This window comes from Amaranthus tricolor, chromosome 13 (genome assembly GCF_026212465.1).
Source record: "Amaranthus tricolor cultivar Red isolate AtriRed21 chromosome 13, ASM2621246v1, whole genome shotgun sequence".
NCBI lineage: Eukaryota > Viridiplantae > Streptophyta > Magnoliopsida > Caryophyllales > Amaranthaceae > Amaranthus > Amaranthus tricolor.
The window spans coordinates 6,626,168-6,643,771 of NC_080059.1; the positions used below are offsets into that span (position 1 = coordinate 6,626,168).

General features: G+C 37.5%; 1 protein-coding gene across 4 annotated transcripts; it reads left to right on the forward strand.

Moving 5' to 3' along the window:
- The first annotated feature begins 584 nt into the window (after window positions 1-584).
- On the forward strand, window positions 585-17,262 carry LOC130797845 (ADP-ribosylation factor GTPase-activating protein AGD1-like). Of its 4 annotated transcripts, none has more exons than XM_057660624.1 (18): window positions 585-997; window positions 1,105-1,205; window positions 7,061-7,131; window positions 8,937-8,999; window positions 9,462-9,506; window positions 9,823-9,888; window positions 10,005-10,052; window positions 10,159-10,254; window positions 10,343-10,384; window positions 11,265-11,480; window positions 11,588-11,719; window positions 11,808-12,035; window positions 12,706-12,792; window positions 12,934-13,218; window positions 14,657-14,802; window positions 14,884-14,977; window positions 15,194-15,684; window positions 16,808-17,262. In XM_057660624.1, exons 3-18 carry the CDS (start codon window positions 7,069-7,071, stop codon window positions 16,920-16,922), a joined length of 2,217 nt encoding a protein of 738 aa, XP_057516607.1. In that variant the 5' UTR covers window positions 585-997; window positions 1,105-1,205; window positions 7,061-7,068; the 3' UTR covers window positions 16,923-17,262. The 4 variants fall into 4 exon arrangements, with proteins under 4 accessions (XP_057516607.1, XP_057516610.1, XP_057516608.1 ...); XM_057660627.1 differs by having other exon boundaries at window positions 15,257-15,684; XM_057660625.1 differs by having other exon boundaries at window positions 585-813.
- Window positions 17,263-17,604: the final 342 nt, after the last annotated feature.

Below are 17,604 nucleotides of genomic sequence, written 5' to 3' on the forward strand. Positions count from 1 at the left end.
ATTATTTTGATTTTTAAAATTTTCAGTTCCACGTAAATAAAATTTTTAAAAAGTTAGATAAAAAATATATATCGAGACAAATTGATGTGGCTCATATGTGAAAAGGAGTGTTGGAAATATTTTAATGTCTGATAAGATCTCATATCGATAAAACAGTGGGTTGTCAATGCTCTTGACCCGTGGGCTTGTAGGCCCGAGCCCACGGGTGTCCCGTGTCTACACGAGTGGGCTACGGTGAGATTATCCGAATTCATCACGGCTTGATACAAATCAAATAATAGTTACCTGACTACTTCCTCTGTTCCAAATTAGTCTCAACATTTGAAATATAAACACCATTCACTCATCATCTTTAATTTGTAATTAATTCTTAATCTATAAGTTAAAACATAGTCAAGTGGGATCTTGTTTAATTTATCTCGAAGCAAAGATTATTAATATCAAAATTTTATAATTTTTTATTATATATAATTAGAGATATTAACGATTGAATTATACTGCCTAAAATAATAAATATTGCAATTAATTTGAAATATAATTTTTTCTTACCCACGAAAAATATATACAGGATGTATACATCATAGATCAGTGTTCAACCCAGATCCCAAATGAGTGTTCCACCCATTGTATAGTGTCAAATGTCAATCTATATCAACCCGCCAATGCCCAAACAGTTGATCATCCGCTTTTTGTTCAATTTTAGATTAACAAAGCCAGTATGCTTCTCAATCATTCCAAATAGCCAAATAAATTTGGTTGGCAATTGACATTGATATTTATGGCAATTGGTGCGTGGGACTTGTAGCTTTGTAGGTATTCAATTCTACTCTACAGACAACCCAAAAAAGGAAAATTTCAAAATCATAAATTAAGGGAATTTCAAAATCTGCACATTCTAAACTTGCTGCGCAGCAATGGCATGAAAGATTGATATTGCATTGTAAATGGTTTTTAAGGATAACTCAATGTGCTAAATTTTGTGTATTTCAAGAATTGGGTTTGTAATTTCATGTTCCTGAATAAGACTATCATATTATTATATAAATGGGTTTTCCTCATTTATTCTGTTTTTTTGTAATTATTATTTGATCTTCATATTTACAGGGAAGGGCTTGGGGAGGGCTATGAAGGAGATGTTGCTTTTGCAAGTGCTCTTGATACCTTTGCTGGAGGGAATAATGATCCTTTAGCTATTTTATTTGGAGGTATTCCATCTTTGATTTTCCCTTCTTTTCTATATGTAATCATATTGCTTTTATTTTGTTTTTTTTTTTTGAGTTAGGATGATATATTATGGAAATGGTCTAATGAATATAGGTAATTCTGGATTTTTGTTCATATTGTTAAAATATTATTATCCCTTGTAATCCTGTACTCCTCCATTCCCTTGATTTTGCCCCCAAATACTATATAGTATGCCCCCTTTTAAGTTTCCCATTTACTATTAATGGAAGGAGTTGATCATGCTTCTCTTCCTGTTTCTCTTCCCTCAACTCTCTTTAACTCTCCCTACCCACTATATTTAAAGGTTGAATGTCGACTATTGAGCAAACTCAGTGGGACCGTGAGAGTGTATATATGGGCTACTATTAATAAGAAGGTGATGCACTAAAACATCCTTTCTGTTGATATTTTGTGACTCGAACCGAGTCTAATATCGGTCTAAGATGAATCAAGTGTGGGTCAAAAAGGCTAGATGCGGAGATCTACGCGGGGCGCGAATGCGCGGGATGCGGAGATCTACGCGGGGCAGATTAAGATGAAGGCGTTATTAAAGCAGTTGCAGATTTGGCGTCCGTTGATCCTAAAGAGTGCGGCATCTATGTCGAGATCTGGATACGGATGGACTGATGAATAGTTAGTAGTGATGGAAGAGAAGGCTCATTCTACCATCTTACTAAGTCTTGATGATCATATCATCACTGAAGTTGCTGATCAGGAGACAGCCGCAAAATTATGGTTAAAATTGGAGTCACTGTACATGACAAAATCTTTAACCAACAAATTGCTACTGAAGCAACGGTTGTTTAGCCTCAGGATGCAGTCAGGTATGCCATTAAGGGATCATCTAGAAAATCTTAATTCTATTTTACTAGATTTTCTGTAATTTAGAGGTTAAGATAGATGATGAGGATGCAGTGTTAATATTACTTGTTTCTCTACTGAATAGTTATGAGAACTTTGTGAGAACTTTGTGGAGTCGTAATTAAGGGAACATGGCAAAGACTCGTTGACCCTAGAAGAAGTGAAGGCAGCACTTTATACTAAGAAATTGCGTCAAAAGGCGACAGGTGATAATGAGAATTATGGAAGTGGGTTAGTTGTCAGGTCGAGTAGAAATTCTAGAAAGAAAAAGGGGTCTAACAATAGTAACGGTGCTAGGTCGGATACTTATAAAAGTAGAGATGGGTCTAGCAACACTAGGACCATAATATGTTATCACTGTCAGGAATCAGGACATTTTAGGTCTAAATGTCCAGAATTAAAGAATAAATCTCAGGCCACAGTATTCGAAAGTAAACAGAATAAGAGCTATGATTCGGAGGAAGATTTAGCATTGATTAGTTGTGTTAAGTCTAGTGATTTGGTTGATAGCTGGATTCTTGATTCTGGTAGTTCGTTCCATATGAGTCCTCGTCGGGATTGGTTTGATACTTATGAGTCTTGTTTTAGGGCTTCAGTTATGATTGCTAATGGTACTCCATGTGAAGTAGTAGGTATTGGTTCCATGAGACTTCGGACTAGTGATGGGAGAAGGGTTACTTTGACTAAGGTGAAGCATGTTCCTACATTGGGGAAGAACTTGATATCGCTTGGGACTTTAGATGATTTGGGGCTCAAGGGTGAGTTTAGCAATGGGGAAGAGGATGTCTTTAAGAGTTTGGATTTGATACTTAGGGGTATCAAGGTGAAGTCCCTATATGTCTTTTAGAGTGTTATGCTACTTAGTTCTGCTGTAAGTGCTTCTACTTGTCACCAGGAGATGACGGTTTGGGGTAGTCATTGTCATAGGGGTGAGAGTAGAGGGCTGGAATTGTCCATTGGGAATCGTCTTACATGTGTCAAAGATGCCTACCTTAAGGAAGACAAGCATTGGGTGTTTGGGTTTAAATACGGGTGTGAGCTTAGCATTGAAGCTCATGATCACTTGTTTGGTAAGATGGTTAGTTGGCTACATTTGGATAGTTCGTTTTGTGGATTTGTTATGTTCTGTGTTTTAGATATTTTGTGGCATCATACCTATAGGATAACACCATTGAAGAACGGTGTTACAGGAATAGCGAATCGGACCTTGTTAGGGAGAGTGTTATGCATGCTCTCTAGTACTTGGTTGTTGAGTAGATACTGGATTAGTTTGTTCGATCGAGGTTTACACGCGAGATTAGAGGTGACCAGTATGTGTGTGGTGTGGCTCAGTAGGGTATCGTGCTATCTCATGTTTGGAGCCCTGTTAGGACCTTGGTGTGTTGTGGTGTATTTTGCAGCTGCTAGTTATGGTGATAGTGGTATCGAGTTTGAGATGGAGTATGAGGTTAACCCCTCATCCATTCCTGTTCGACCCTAGATTGATGGTGTTGATGCTGCCCCAGGTATCTCTCTGACTGTGATTTCTGGTGCTATCTTTATCTCTGCGGATAGTTTAAAGGAGTCAGTACAGGGAACATTCCGACGATCTAAAGGGTTTCAAGAAAAGCCTATATGTGTTATCGAGAAGTCTGATAGATTGGCTGGAGGGAGTGTTGTTTTGGTTGCTATAAGTGTGATAGGTTATGCATTGAGCCTTGTGGTTTTGGCTAGGTTGGTAGCCGTTTTTGTGGAGTCACTTGAACCTCCAACTTATGAGCATGTTGTAGAGTATAGTGGGCGGGCGTAGTGGCTTGCTATGACTTTACGTATGAACAGAGTATGGGAACTATTGTATAGACTGGTAGTGTTACTGAGCTTAATTATATCACCTCATTTTGAGCCTGAGTCGGTCTACATTTCTAGAGTTATGGTTCGGTGTTTGAAGTATGCTGTGGTGTGTATTTGCTTTGCGTATGCCAGAAGTGTCATTTGCAGGTTTGTCACTCAACCTGGGTGGGGGCACTGGCAGATAAAGATTTTTTCTCTCTGCGGTTTGTATGGATCAGCTGTTGTGTTTCTTATGTACGGGAATGATGTTAGGTGCTTAGTTACATCAGTTGAAGCTTTGGTGGTGTTCGCGGAATTTGACTGTGTTATGATCTCGGTGATGGTTGTGATCAACCTTGGTTAGCTTTTGTGTACTATGATTGTTTGTTTAGTGATCAGGTACTTGATGTTCGGAAAAAGCACGGTGTGGTCAGATTTCATTCGGAATGCACGTACATGAAGATAGAGGTAAAGAAGGTAGGATGTTCTGAGAGTCCTAGTAGATTCTTTACTATGTTGGATTCATTAGCTTGACCCTTAGGAGCGGTTTAAGGGAGCGCACAAGTGGTGGTATGCACAACCTCAGGTGGAGCTGGCGTCGTGGATTCATGATGCAGGTGGAGCATTATGAGTGACTTGTGATGCTAGTTGAGCATTATGAGTGTTATACTTGGAGACAAGTATGTAATGAGTCTTGGTTAGAGACTTATCGGGACGGGTCTTGGTTGGAGACTTGTCGGGATGTATGGTTTATGTTTGAGCCTTGCATCGGGTTTTAGCTTGAGAATGGTTTTGTTTCACTATGGTTTGATGAGGTAGCGGTTGACTACGGGTTCTCGTTAAGGTGGAGATAGTTGGGATTTTGTGACTCGAACCGAGTCTAATATCGGTCTAAGATGAATCAAGTGTGGGTCAAAAAGGCTAGATGCGAGGGGTGCGGAGATCTACGCGGGGCACTGATGCGCTGGGTGCGAATGCGCGGGGTGTGGAATTTTACGCGGGGCGCAGAGAAGCTTTTGTCTTGGAATAGCCTGGAGCGCGTGCCGCGGAGATCTACGCGTGGCGCGCTTGCTCGGGGCGCAGAGTATGCGGTTTTGCGGTTTCTTCACACGTTTATGGCAGTTACTTTGTTTAAGGGCCGGTTCCTTTTGTATTTTCTTAACCTAATTTCTTTTTATTAAGTGGCATACTATATAAACCTCTCTTGTAATTAGAATTAGGGTATGATGCAATGCAAAACACAAAGTGGGGAAAACTAAAAGAGAAAAAGCTTGGAGAGCCATTGTTGTGGCTTCTCGTTCATCTTGTAATCTCCCGGTTTATAGTGAAAAGTTTATTCTCGGTGCTGGTGGATGTAGCTATCACATTGATAGTGAACCACGTTAATTTTTCGGTGTGATTTTTTTTATTGTTTGTTTGAATCTTTATTGCTTTTCGTTATTGTTTTCGATCTTTGCTTCAGCTGTCGCACAACACTTTCATGGTATGAGTTTTTGAGTGTATGTAGGCTTTTGTTGCATTCAATGAAATTGAACTTTTCATGATGCATATGAATATCACTCTTGATATTATCTTTTATGATGTGCATCATAGAAATGTCAAATGGATCTAACGTGAAAGAAACAAAATTAAACCTTTCAAGTTCTGAATGACTTCAAGAGCTTGAAGGACATTTTTCATGGTAGAAGTGGGTTTAAGGCTAATAGGCACGTATGTCAACAACCACAAAATGGAATAGAATGACAGTTACCAGCCGTAAAAGTGTTGATATTTCTTCCATTGAAAATGAAATTTGTTACCTTCACGTTGATTTGCTTCAGTTTATATAGCCGATTCTACATTGTTTGGATTAAGGTTTTGACATTGTTGTGGATGTCATGTGTGAAGTTGTGGACATATACATATATGAATTTCCTCGTGAGAGTGAGAGAGTGCACTGTAGCTTCTATGTCTGTTGGAGAATGTCCAAAAGCAGACAAAGAGGCAGCATATGCTTGCAAACTTGAGTGTCCTGTGTCCAGTTTAGTGGGCCTTCTGGACATGCCCAATTGGCTATTCGATACATGCTAGGAGATATGGTGCAAATGCTGGGGCATCCAGGCACCCCAAGGACGAAGGCCAGGCTAGTAGTTTTGGGGATACTGATGCTGTGAGCTGCCACGGCAGCAACTGTTATCCCTAACCTGCTGGTTGTTACATTTGTTGGAAGCACCACCTTGGTGATTCCTGTTATCTTGATGAGAAGAAAACTTTTTGGAGATGGAAGAAGCAGAAATCACGGCCGCATAATCAGCTGAGCTTTTGGTGAGGATTAGCCTCACTTTGTGAAATGGAGGAAGTGAGTTTTTTGCTGGATGGAGGTATCATCACCTTGATGTGCCTCTGTAAGCCCCGCAACAAGTTGAAGCACCGAATATGGATTTGTGACATTGAACCTATGTTAGGAAGCTGAGCAGAGCAAATCTTAAGTCTTTTATAATAGGCAGAACTCAGAAGCAGTTGGAGAATTCTTGTTCAAGATATATGTCACAAGAATTTTTGTCAACTTCGAATTTGTCTCTCAATCATTCACAAGCTGACAAGCATCATGATCCATCTGCTGTGGAATCAGGTCCTTAATTGTAAGGCCATTGGAGACTGTACAATGAGTCCATTGGAGGATTATGTTATCGAGGTGCTCCCAAAATTCTTAATTGTTGTTGGCCTCTTGTTTTTTTCCTTGGCCATATCACTAGAGGAAGGTGGGATCATACGATCAAGCACTTGGAAGGCCTTCACATGAATTTTATACAACTTTGTCCAAGAGAAAACTTGCGCAATTTTTATTTCTAAGGTGATAGGAATGAAGTTCTAGATAGCAAGAGCAGGGTGAGAAGGGGATGTTTTAGGTGGTTGCTCAGTCATTGTAGTGAGCGGATGTGAGAGAGAAAAGGATATTAGAGGACTAGATCTCAGTGTAAAGGAGTATAGAAAAAAGACAAGAAATTTTGACCTAACTTGTGATACCATGAAACAAACTGTTGTCCTTGACCTTCTGATTGATTGGTAACCCTTAAAATATAGGCATTACTAAGGAATATCCTAATTATGTTCTAAATTCTAATGTGTCACATATTTCTGTAAAATAAATTCTCTTGCCTTTCCATTTTCAATCAATCAATTTCAGGTCCTGCCATGGCAAAATTTACTGTCACCTTAAGAGAGATTGGTACGTACAAGGAAGTTCTTCGATCACAGGTACTTTTGTTTTCTTTTACTTGTAAGTTTTACATTTTTGCTTTGCAGTTGTTTTCTATCGTACTACTATCAAACCAACGTTATTCACAAGAGATTATTGTAGAAAGAGGGGCGTAGCTACATAATATGTTAAGGTGGATAAGTGAATATACATTAAAGGCAAAAACATTCCATTATCCAATGCCGCTAACTCACTGCCAAGTCCCACCTAAGCGTAGTTTTATCTGGGGGGGAGAGGGTCAGATAAACGCACATTTAGCTTTGTAAGTGATAACAAAAAAGTTGTTTTCGATTGTTTCATGGTAGCAAATTTCATTTGCAATTTCATATAAATAAGAAGTAATTTAATAAGCCATCGTATTAGTCCATTATACTTCAAATATAAAGAAATATAAATCGTTGCCCCATCAAAATAAGGGATATCAATATACCTTAAAGGAGTTACTACAAATGAAGACATAAGAAAGGTTTTGGAGTCGCAGATATTGTAGATAATATGACTAAAAATTGCTCATGTTTGTTTGCAACTTTGACCTCATGCAAAGAAGATTGGAAAATATATTAGTTTGAAAAGTGGAAGGTCAAAATTTTGAGGAGTTTTAGAAAAGGCAGAAATGGATAGCAGGAGGGAAGACTATCAAGCCAAGTTGACTTGAATGGAGGAAGAAAATATATGTGGATGATCATTGGAAAGAATTTTAGTATTAAATAGGGCTAAATAAAGTTTATCTACTAAGAGTTTCTCATGTTGGTTTGCTTTGGTACATGTAGCATATCATATATGATGAAATCAGGACTTGGGCATTGTTGTTATAGTTACTCTAATTCCTTATTTGATGTTTGATGGCTGAGGGAGGCCTAGCATTAAGAGTACAGTGCTTGTATGAGTGCAGAGTGTAAAAATGCGATAACGGTCGTGATAGCGGTAACGGAACGCTGATGAGGTAACGAGAGTGATGCGGTTATCATAGCACCTAAATGTCGGTCGAAACCATTAGATATCCCTTGATACAACCCAAAACGCAATTTACACCTTTACAACGCGGGAGATATCAGTTCGTTTATTTTGAAAACCTTTACAATGCTGCCGGTGCGAAGCAATGCGGCCTTGTTTTTATTCTATGTATGAGTGTCCTACATAGCGACGGTAGGCTAGTAAAAATTGAGAAGCTTATAAATCACAGTACGCTGAAAGTCAAAACATGAATTCAGATATTGGATGGTTTTACTGTTGGTATTACCACATTGATATGAGGTTGTTTACAATCATCTAGGTATGTTTAATGTGTTGCTGCCTGCATGTTACTTCTGGAGTCCTAATAGCTTTCATGTTTCTCCCCCTGATGCTTTCAGTTTTCTAGCTTGTTGAACTCAATAATTGAGGCTGTAGATTAATCTGACAAGCAGTAAGAAAATCTGCCTTCATTCGAAATCGTTTCCCTTAAAATCTTAAATCAGTAGACTCATATATAATATGTAACATTCAGAAGTCAAACTCAAAGTGGTTTGGCCCTTGTATATCAAACTATATAGTCGAAGTAATTATGTCAAGTCTTGAAGCAGAAATGATCATTTTGTTTATACTAGTATAATTGACGGAAAGTTTTTTGTTGAACATGTTTGTCGCGTGCTGTGGAAGTTCCTTAGGAAGTTGGAACTCTTTAGGGTAGTAAGATGTTGGCTACAATCAAGCTGTGTTCCTTGTGAACCATGGGATCATTTCCTATCTTTCTAGGAAACTTGTGTTGTGTTGATTAGCATATTGTCGTCCCCTTAAATTCTGATTTGTTTCTTCGCTTCACTAGGTGGAGAACATATTGAATGTTAAGCTGCTACAATTTGTCAATGCCGATCTGCACGATGTCAAGGTAATGGAATCTACCATCTTTCCTCTTTGTCGTGTTCATCTCATTCCTTCCTTCAAACAAGAAAAAGAACTAAAGACTCAACAGACTATTTACTAGTAGAAATTGGCACACATTTTTATTATTCTATCTGCATTTGATCTGTGCCACATCTGTTATATTTACCGTTTGTAAAAAAACTCACCGTAAACTAAAGTGATGAAGCTCACTATGAATATAATACAAGCCTAAATTGGTAGAACTTAAACATGAATGATCCGGCTATATACATTATGGTAATGTTCAACAAGGTCTATTTCTTGTTTACTATTACTAGTGTTGCAACCTAACCATGTCAAATTATACTCCTTGAAATGAAATCCCTTCAACATCCTAGATAAATGATTTGAAAGGCGCTCCGTTCTGCCTTATGTTCAATGTTAACTTAACATAGTTGCTTATGAGAAACTACTATGTTTAATACAGGAAGCTCGTAAGCGCTTGGATAAGGCTGCAACCATGTATGATCAGGTGAGTTATCTCAGAGTAATCAATCAATTTTATGAAAACTTTGTATCATCATTCAACGAATTCCAAAATTGTGGGGATGGAAGGAGTATTTGGTAAAGATCATCTGACACTGATTATTGTTCGTCTTAAGATGCTTATTTTGTTTTATTCTATTTACACAAGAAATAGTCTGCTAAAAATAAAAATTGTTACGATACGCTTATGCACTAGAGTTCTGACTATTTTAAGAATCCTGTCGCATTACGAAAAATGAAACTTTCTTTTTATCTCTTATGATATTCAAAAGTCTAAACTAAGCTACCATACTGTACCACAGGCTCGTGAGAAGGTTTTATCGCTGAAAAAAAGTGCTAGGAAGGATACAGTTGCTATTATAGAGGAGGTATATATAGATCTTATCAACCCTCATTAAACTTTTTTAGATGCAAAGATGATGTTTTGATTTATTGTCAATGATCACTATTTCTCATATTCTAATTTGGTAGAGAGACATTCCAGGAACTTCATGCTGCAAGAGCTTTCTATGACCAAGCACGTTTCAATTTGGTATACTTTGTTCATCCCTCTTGACCTTTTACAGGATTACTATTCTTTGGAATCATATTTCGTAATGATTGATTGTTTCCTTCTGAATATGTCGGAAAATATGCAGGTTACTGCTCTTTTACATGTGGAAGCAAAAACGCATTACGAGTTTTTGGAAGCTGTGAGCCGCTCAATGGATGCACATCTACATTACTTTAAACAGGTTCAAAATATATTGCCATATTTGTCTAACAGCATCATCTGCTGTCTGCAACATATGCAGGGGTTGATTTTTTATGTTTGTCTCTCAGGGTTACGAGTTGTTGCTTCAGATGGAACCTTATATGAAGCAGGTATGTGGTGTGCTATACTTCTTCTGTTTCTTTTTAACATTACACGTTCTTGTTGGATTTATCTACAACAACATCGTTTCATTTCCATTATCCCGGTGTCATTAAGTGGCTTGCACCCAGGGTGGGGTTTTGAAGGGTCGGATGTACGCAACCTTACACTTGTTAATAATGAAACTAACAAAGTGGGTGTTTCCGATTAACTCTTGGTAGCTTACGACTGATGTGCAACTTCACATGAATAAGAAGTGCACATGATTAAATGGGTCACTTTACTTTAGTCTATTATAATCCAAAACCAAAAAACTATTGGCCCCATCGAAATAATGAATTTATCTAAAAATATATATTCATAATATCAACACTGCTTTAGATATATTAACCTATAATTGAAGGTGTTTGTGGTCAAAGTTTTGTTGGAAAGCACAAATTCAAAGTGGTGCAACTAAAAGGAAATGTGTACTAAAATAACAGTTTAGTCTAGCTATAAAAAACTTATTTAGTATTATGTCAAAAAATCTATGCACTCTATTCTTGTTGGCTTAAAATACAAATAAATGTTTTTGATTTGAATATTAATCATAATCAATGTACTCCCTGAGTCCCCTTTGAGATTGACACAAAGGGATTTGCCGTATGTTATTAATATTTGGCTAGAGAATAGGACAAAAACAAGTGGATGGAGAAATATATGGATGAGTCGAAAAGACAGAATAAGTTTGTGGATGAAATTAGAAGACAGAAAGTAGGACCACAACCAAAATAGGAAATATTCCAAAGAAAGGGACGGACATAAATGGAAAGTGCGCTGAATTCAAAGGGACGAAGGGAGTAATAGCAATACACTTTATGAGATACTGTAATCATAAATGTCTTTTTGCAGATTCTTGACTATGCAAAGCAATCAAAACAAAGTTCCAACAATGAGCTCACGTCTCTAAATGAAAAGATAAAAGAATACAAAAGACAGATCGATCAGCAAAATAGGCAGTCTGTCAATGGCTCATCTGATATTCCTGGAGTAGATTGTTCACTACCTTTTTCCAAAGGCACTGATAAAGCAATTGAAGAAGTTATGCATTCTTCTACAAATGGAAAGGTGTTTTCATAATTGCTGTCAAAAATAGACGCTATGTCAAATGCCTTTCAGTATAGTGCTTATTATTTCCATATTTTCATGTTAGTACTTTTAGTTTATGCATACAGATACAAACCATTCAACAAGGATACCTGTTTAAGCGTTCTTCTAATTTGAGGGCGCACTGGAAACGAAGGTTTTTTGTTCTGGATAGTCGTGGGATTTTGTACTATTATCGAAAGCCACGAAGCAAGGCTTCAGTATGTTTACCGAATAAATTGTTCAAAATTCAAAATTAGCTTATGTACCCCAGGCCTGATCCATTTACTAGCTGCTTATTGTGTTTAGATTGGAAACAGTAGGTTTTCTGGTCCACTTCATGGTTCTGTTGAGTCTGGGTCAGCACTTGGCCTATGGATTTCTTCTCATTACAATAATGTTACGATTAACGAAGAAAAATCTGTGGCACGTCACACCGTCAACCTGCTAACATCAACAATAAAGCTTGATGATGAGCAGTCAGATATGAGATTTTGCTTCAGGATCATCTCGCCTGTGAAAACCTACACCTTACAGGTATTTATCACTTCCAATTATAATGCAAGGAAGATTAGTGACCTCATAAACTACAATGAAATTTAGGCATGCACTCATAGATTCGCATGAAGTGGGTAAACTTTGGGCCTGATAGACGATTGGAGATGGAGATCTATAAAATAAGCTTTTTAAACAAAAAAATCCCCAAAATAAGTTTCGGAAAATTTTAATTCCCAAAACAAGTGTCTTTGTGTCCGAGCAGGGTTTGTTCACTGTTACTAATATCAAACAAAAGAAAAAAATTTACTTTGCTCGCTGTCAGTAACAGCAAACAAAGAGGGACAATGTCATAATGTTTAAAGAAACAAAAAAATAATAGTAGTTTGTTCGTCGTTACTAACAGCGAACGAACTTTGTTTTAATTTTTTTTGTCCTTTCATGACATTGCCCTTCTTTGTTCACTGTTACTAACAGCAAATAAAGTAATTTGTCTTTCTCTTGTTCGCTATTAGTAATAGCGAACAACCTGACCTTAGGCTCGGACACGAAGATGCTTATTTTGGGTATTAAAATTTTCCAAAGCTTATTTTGGGGATTTTCTGTTTAAAAAATTTATTTTATTGAACCTTTCGGAGATGGATTTCCAAAGTTGATTACAAGAGCATAAAGCTTTGTTATGAAAGCTAATACATGATCTTTAAAAATGTAGGCAGAGAATGCTGCAGATCAGATGGAGTGGGTTGAAAAGATAAGAGGAGTAATTGCTTCATTGTTGATATTACAAGCTGTTGATGGGGTATCTATTAAATTTATTATTGTTATTATACGTTTCCTGCAGTTTCATTATGATCAAAGTTCACTTGTTATTGTTTAAAAATCTATGCTAACAAGAACAAACATTTGATGCCATTGTCATTCAACCTGGGGTGATCAAAAGGATCCAACTGCTATGACAGACTCTGGTTCCTCTGAATGTTCTTCCATTGTCAATCCATCAGTCACTGAAGAAGTTTCTTCAAATACTTCTGGGCATAGTTACCAGCAGCAAAGACATTGTGTGAGAGTTGAGAAACCTATCGAGCTTTTGAAAAAGGTGGATGGTAATGAGAGATGTGCTGATTGTGGTGCTCCTGGACCTGACTGGGCTTCTTTAAACCTTGGTATACTCATTTGCATAGAATGTTCTGGTGTACACCGCAATCTTGGTGTTCATATATCAAAGGTTAGTTATCTAAATAAAGTTGAATGTTTTTTTTATACTTGTTAATAAACTAACGAAGCCAGAAGTAGACTTAGAATTTTCAAAAAAAAATTATTGGGAAATGGTAAATTTTGTGTTGGATCATAATTATTTTGAATGAGGATTTAAGGATGTTTAATCAATCTTGAATTGCCCATGATCAATTGTTATTGCCCTTGATTGGGATCAAAACTCAAAATTAGAATATTAGGGATTTGAAACAAGAAACATGCAAATCAATGCAATCAAACAACAAAAAAACGGGGCTCACCAATTGTGGACTACGTGCTACCTAGACCTAGATTGTGGTATTAATTGATGAAGGGAAAACAAGTTTTTCAAGAACTCAATGATGAAGCACGCCCAAGTACATTAGCAATTAAACCGGAAAACAGAGAAAGTCGCAAAACAGCAGACTCGAAAGCTGAGGCGACTTTCTCAATGGCCTACACAATGGTGAGCTGCTGTTTGCTACCAACTCCAACACTTCAATTTTGCATCTCCACTTCAATTGCTCCTTTTCTCCTAACCAAGCCACTCCGCATGCATAGCCTATCAAAGCGAGACACTTAGAGCCTTGCCAACTCATGAATCGTTGTGACCCAAGGCATCTATAACTAAAGATGTTTGAGCTTATTGGATATGTTGGGATGGTTTATTCCACATCGATGAATTAAAAATGGTGTGCACACTTTATAAGTCCCTGGAGCCCTTCCTCCCATTTCCATATGGTTTTGGGATGGTATCTCCTTGATTTATGAAGTGTGTGCACCTCGTATTTTCTTGATTATTTGCTTGTATTCACAGTAAGTCTAACCTAATTTTCTAGTGGAGGAATTTGGAGAGATTAAGTCCCTAAGTTTTTCTTGTAACCAAATCTCTCCAAAGGTGGAAAGATTAAGGATGTGTTTGGATGGAAGAAAATGGAAGGAAAGGAAGGGGAGGAATTTGGAGGGATGAAAGATCCCTTGTTTGGATAATAAAATAGAAGGGAAGGGATTTGGAGGGGAGGGAATCATGAGATTGGATGAATGTTATTTGTTGAGCTTTTCCAATATTGAAAAGATTTGAAGGGAAAACTCTCTTTTCCCTTCCTTCCCCTTCTTTTCCTTCCTAAACAAATAAGAATTACTTTCCTTTCATTTCTCTTCCTTTCCTTGCTCTTCCCTCCCTTCCCCTTCCTTTCCTTTCCCTTCCCTCCCTTCCCCTTCCTTACCTTTCTTTTCTCTCCAAAATTGTTGTAAGTGTTAATTACCCTTTATGTGTCTTTGTGAAACTCACGAATTACACCTAAGAGAAACAATGTAATCACACCTTTCTTTGGCTCTAAGATGAATGAAAGATTTGTAGTTTTAATGAAAATGGTTGGGAGGTTTTAAATTCTTTTGAGTAAGCAGTTTATGCCATGTACTTCTTACAGGTAAGGTCTTTGACACTGGATGTAAGAGTGTGGGAGCCTTCTGTTATATCTTTGTTTCAATCCGTAGGTAATGTGTATGCAAATTCAGTCTGGGAAGAATTTTTGCATGCTGAAAACTTTTCTGAAGAAGATGAACGACCAATAATGTAAGTTAAGCATTATTTTCATCATTTGTGATATGTATATTTGCACTTGGGCCCTGCTAATGTTTCAGCTCAATTTCGTAGCTTCCCAAAGTCCGAACAACACAAACCGGCATTTATGAAAAAGCCTACACACAATGATCCTATTGCAGTAAAAGAGTTATTCATTCATGCAAAGGTATGTGTACGCTTCAATGTAACATAATTCGCTAGCTAATTTGTCTTTTGAATTCACTATTCGCTCAAACTTGCCCAATAGCCCAAAACCGACCATAATTCAATTTTTTCGATTTGCGATTCGCGAGGATATTAGTGAATCATGTGACACTGGTTTACGTCTTTAGTGATCTTTTGTCGAAGTCAATGATTTAATGATCCTTTGCCGTGATTTCAGTATGAAGAAAAAGTTTTTGTTCGCAAGAAAAAGGCAAATCAGACCGCCTTATCTGTGTCGCAGGAAATGTGGGAGAGTGTTTGTGCCAATGATAAGAAAGCAGTTTATCACCTCATTATATGCTCTGAAGCAGATGTTAATTCCATGCATAGACAACCGTCTACTGCAAAATCATTTTTTATGTCGAGAGTCAAAGATTCAGATGAAGCTCCCCTCATCCACGATGCTGATAGAGGAAGAGAAATATCTCTTGAGAGGACTGCCTCGAGGTCATGGAGCTCACTAGCTAAGGGAAAAGATCCATTTCGAGAAAGTTGTTTTGATGGATGTACTCTGCTTCACTTGGCCTGTCAATGTACTGATGTAGGCATGGTGGAATTGCTCTTACAGTATGGTGCAAACATGGATGTGGCTGATTCAAGAGGTCAAACACCACTTCATTATTGCATTACAGAACAGAAAGCCGATATTGCAAAAGTACTTCTCATGAGGTATTTATCACCTTGAGCACCCATCTCGTTTTCTGTAAAGACGATTTTTTCTTTCATGATAGCTTTTATACTATGTTTGGATAAGAATTTAGGGGGAAGTAAAGATAAGGAAAGGAAGGAAAGGGAAAGGGAAGGGAGGAAGGGATAGGAAGGGGAGGAAAAACCAACGGAAATTCTCTTGTTTGTTAATAAAGGAAGGGAAAGGAGAGGAAGAGAAATATCATTTTCCTTAATTTTTCCACCTTTGGAGAGATTTGGTTACTAGCAAAACTTAGGGACTTAATCTCTTCAATTCCCTTCCTTCAAAATCCCTCCCCGCCAAAATTGGTATCCAAACAAAAGAAAATATATCTCTGCAAAATATCCCTCCCATTCCTTTCCCACCAAGTTCTTCAATCCAAACAAACGGCATGTTTGGTTGTCGGAACAATGGTATTAGTAATATGAAAACCGTATAATTTTAGTTGGAAAATCTCTTGATAAGTTTCATTTTCATGCTTGTTCTACTTCAAATCATGTGCACTTCTTATTTATGCGAAGTTGCTTATGATGTTTACTACCAAGGTCAATCGGAAACAACCTCTTTATTATCACTAACAAGTGTATAACAAGGGTGAGGTTATGTACATCCGACCCCGGAATCCGATTCTAGGTGGGAGCCACTTAATAACATTGAGGCAATGAAATGTTGTTGTACCATTTGCCATTTAAAGAGGTGGTAATGAAAAATTGTCGAAAAAAAAACATTTTTATGATTAAAATTTCATCTCCATGGGAATGACATGGTACATTGAATGAAAAGTTCCACTACAAATTATTCTCATTGTTATCATTTAGTACAAACAATCAAATAAGCCGAAAGTGTTAGAGACAGCATAATTCTTCAGAACCATCACATTCTGAGAAAGCCACTGAGTTGCTATCAGTTTTCAACATAACATTACTCATCAGCTGTTAAATCAGCTGATATCCTCTCCTCCCTCAATGTATTGAACAGTACTCTCGCTGTACTAAGTACTAACCATATAATAAACCCATGAGATGCAGAGACGTGATCCTAAAACCGTATTTTTGTCACTACCTTGATAGTTGACGCGTATTCACAAGATAATCGTTGTTACAGGGGAGCCAAGGGAAAGACCATTGACAAGGAAGGCAAATCGGCAATGCAATTGGCTGTGGATTTGAAACTAAATGACAATGAGGTTATGAGTCTTTTGAAAGTTTGTTGCAGCTAGAGATTAGTGAGTGACAAATGGATTTAGGAATATGAAAATAGAGGTACACCGTATACTCCCCCCTTGGACGCTTGGATGTATAAGCTTTATCCTGAGTGTTTAAGAGATGCAGCATATTGTATCCTTCCCTGAAATTCATATGTAGTATTTCAAAAATGTATAGCTCCCAATCCATCATGTATTATAATGCCCCTCTACTTTCCTTTTACTATTTTCAAGTGATAGCTTGTACATTCTTGTAGCTATATTGATTTCATTCTCGGCTTTTCACCGGCTATCTATGTGTTATACTCTTGATCCAAATTGGAATGTATCTGTTTGATTGATGATGAACTGACAATCATGAAACTGGTATATGTTGGGGGATGATTTGAGCGTGCGCATTTTTCCTTGTCCTCTCTTTAGAGGGGGCACGGGTATGATTTGTTCGCTATCCTTCTTCCCCCTCAGACCCTGACCTGTGTGGGGATTGAGATACTGAGTTGATAACTCTGACTCTGATATAAATTGTCATCTTGCCATTTAGAAAGATACATACGTTTGTCTTGCAGAATATGTTGGATGGCAAGATTTAATTTTCCTGATATTTACATATCACATTGACATCGCTTTTGTGCTTGTCCCCACATTATCTGTTCTCTCGATTTCAAACTCATTACTCAAACTGCGTTTACCTCATCTA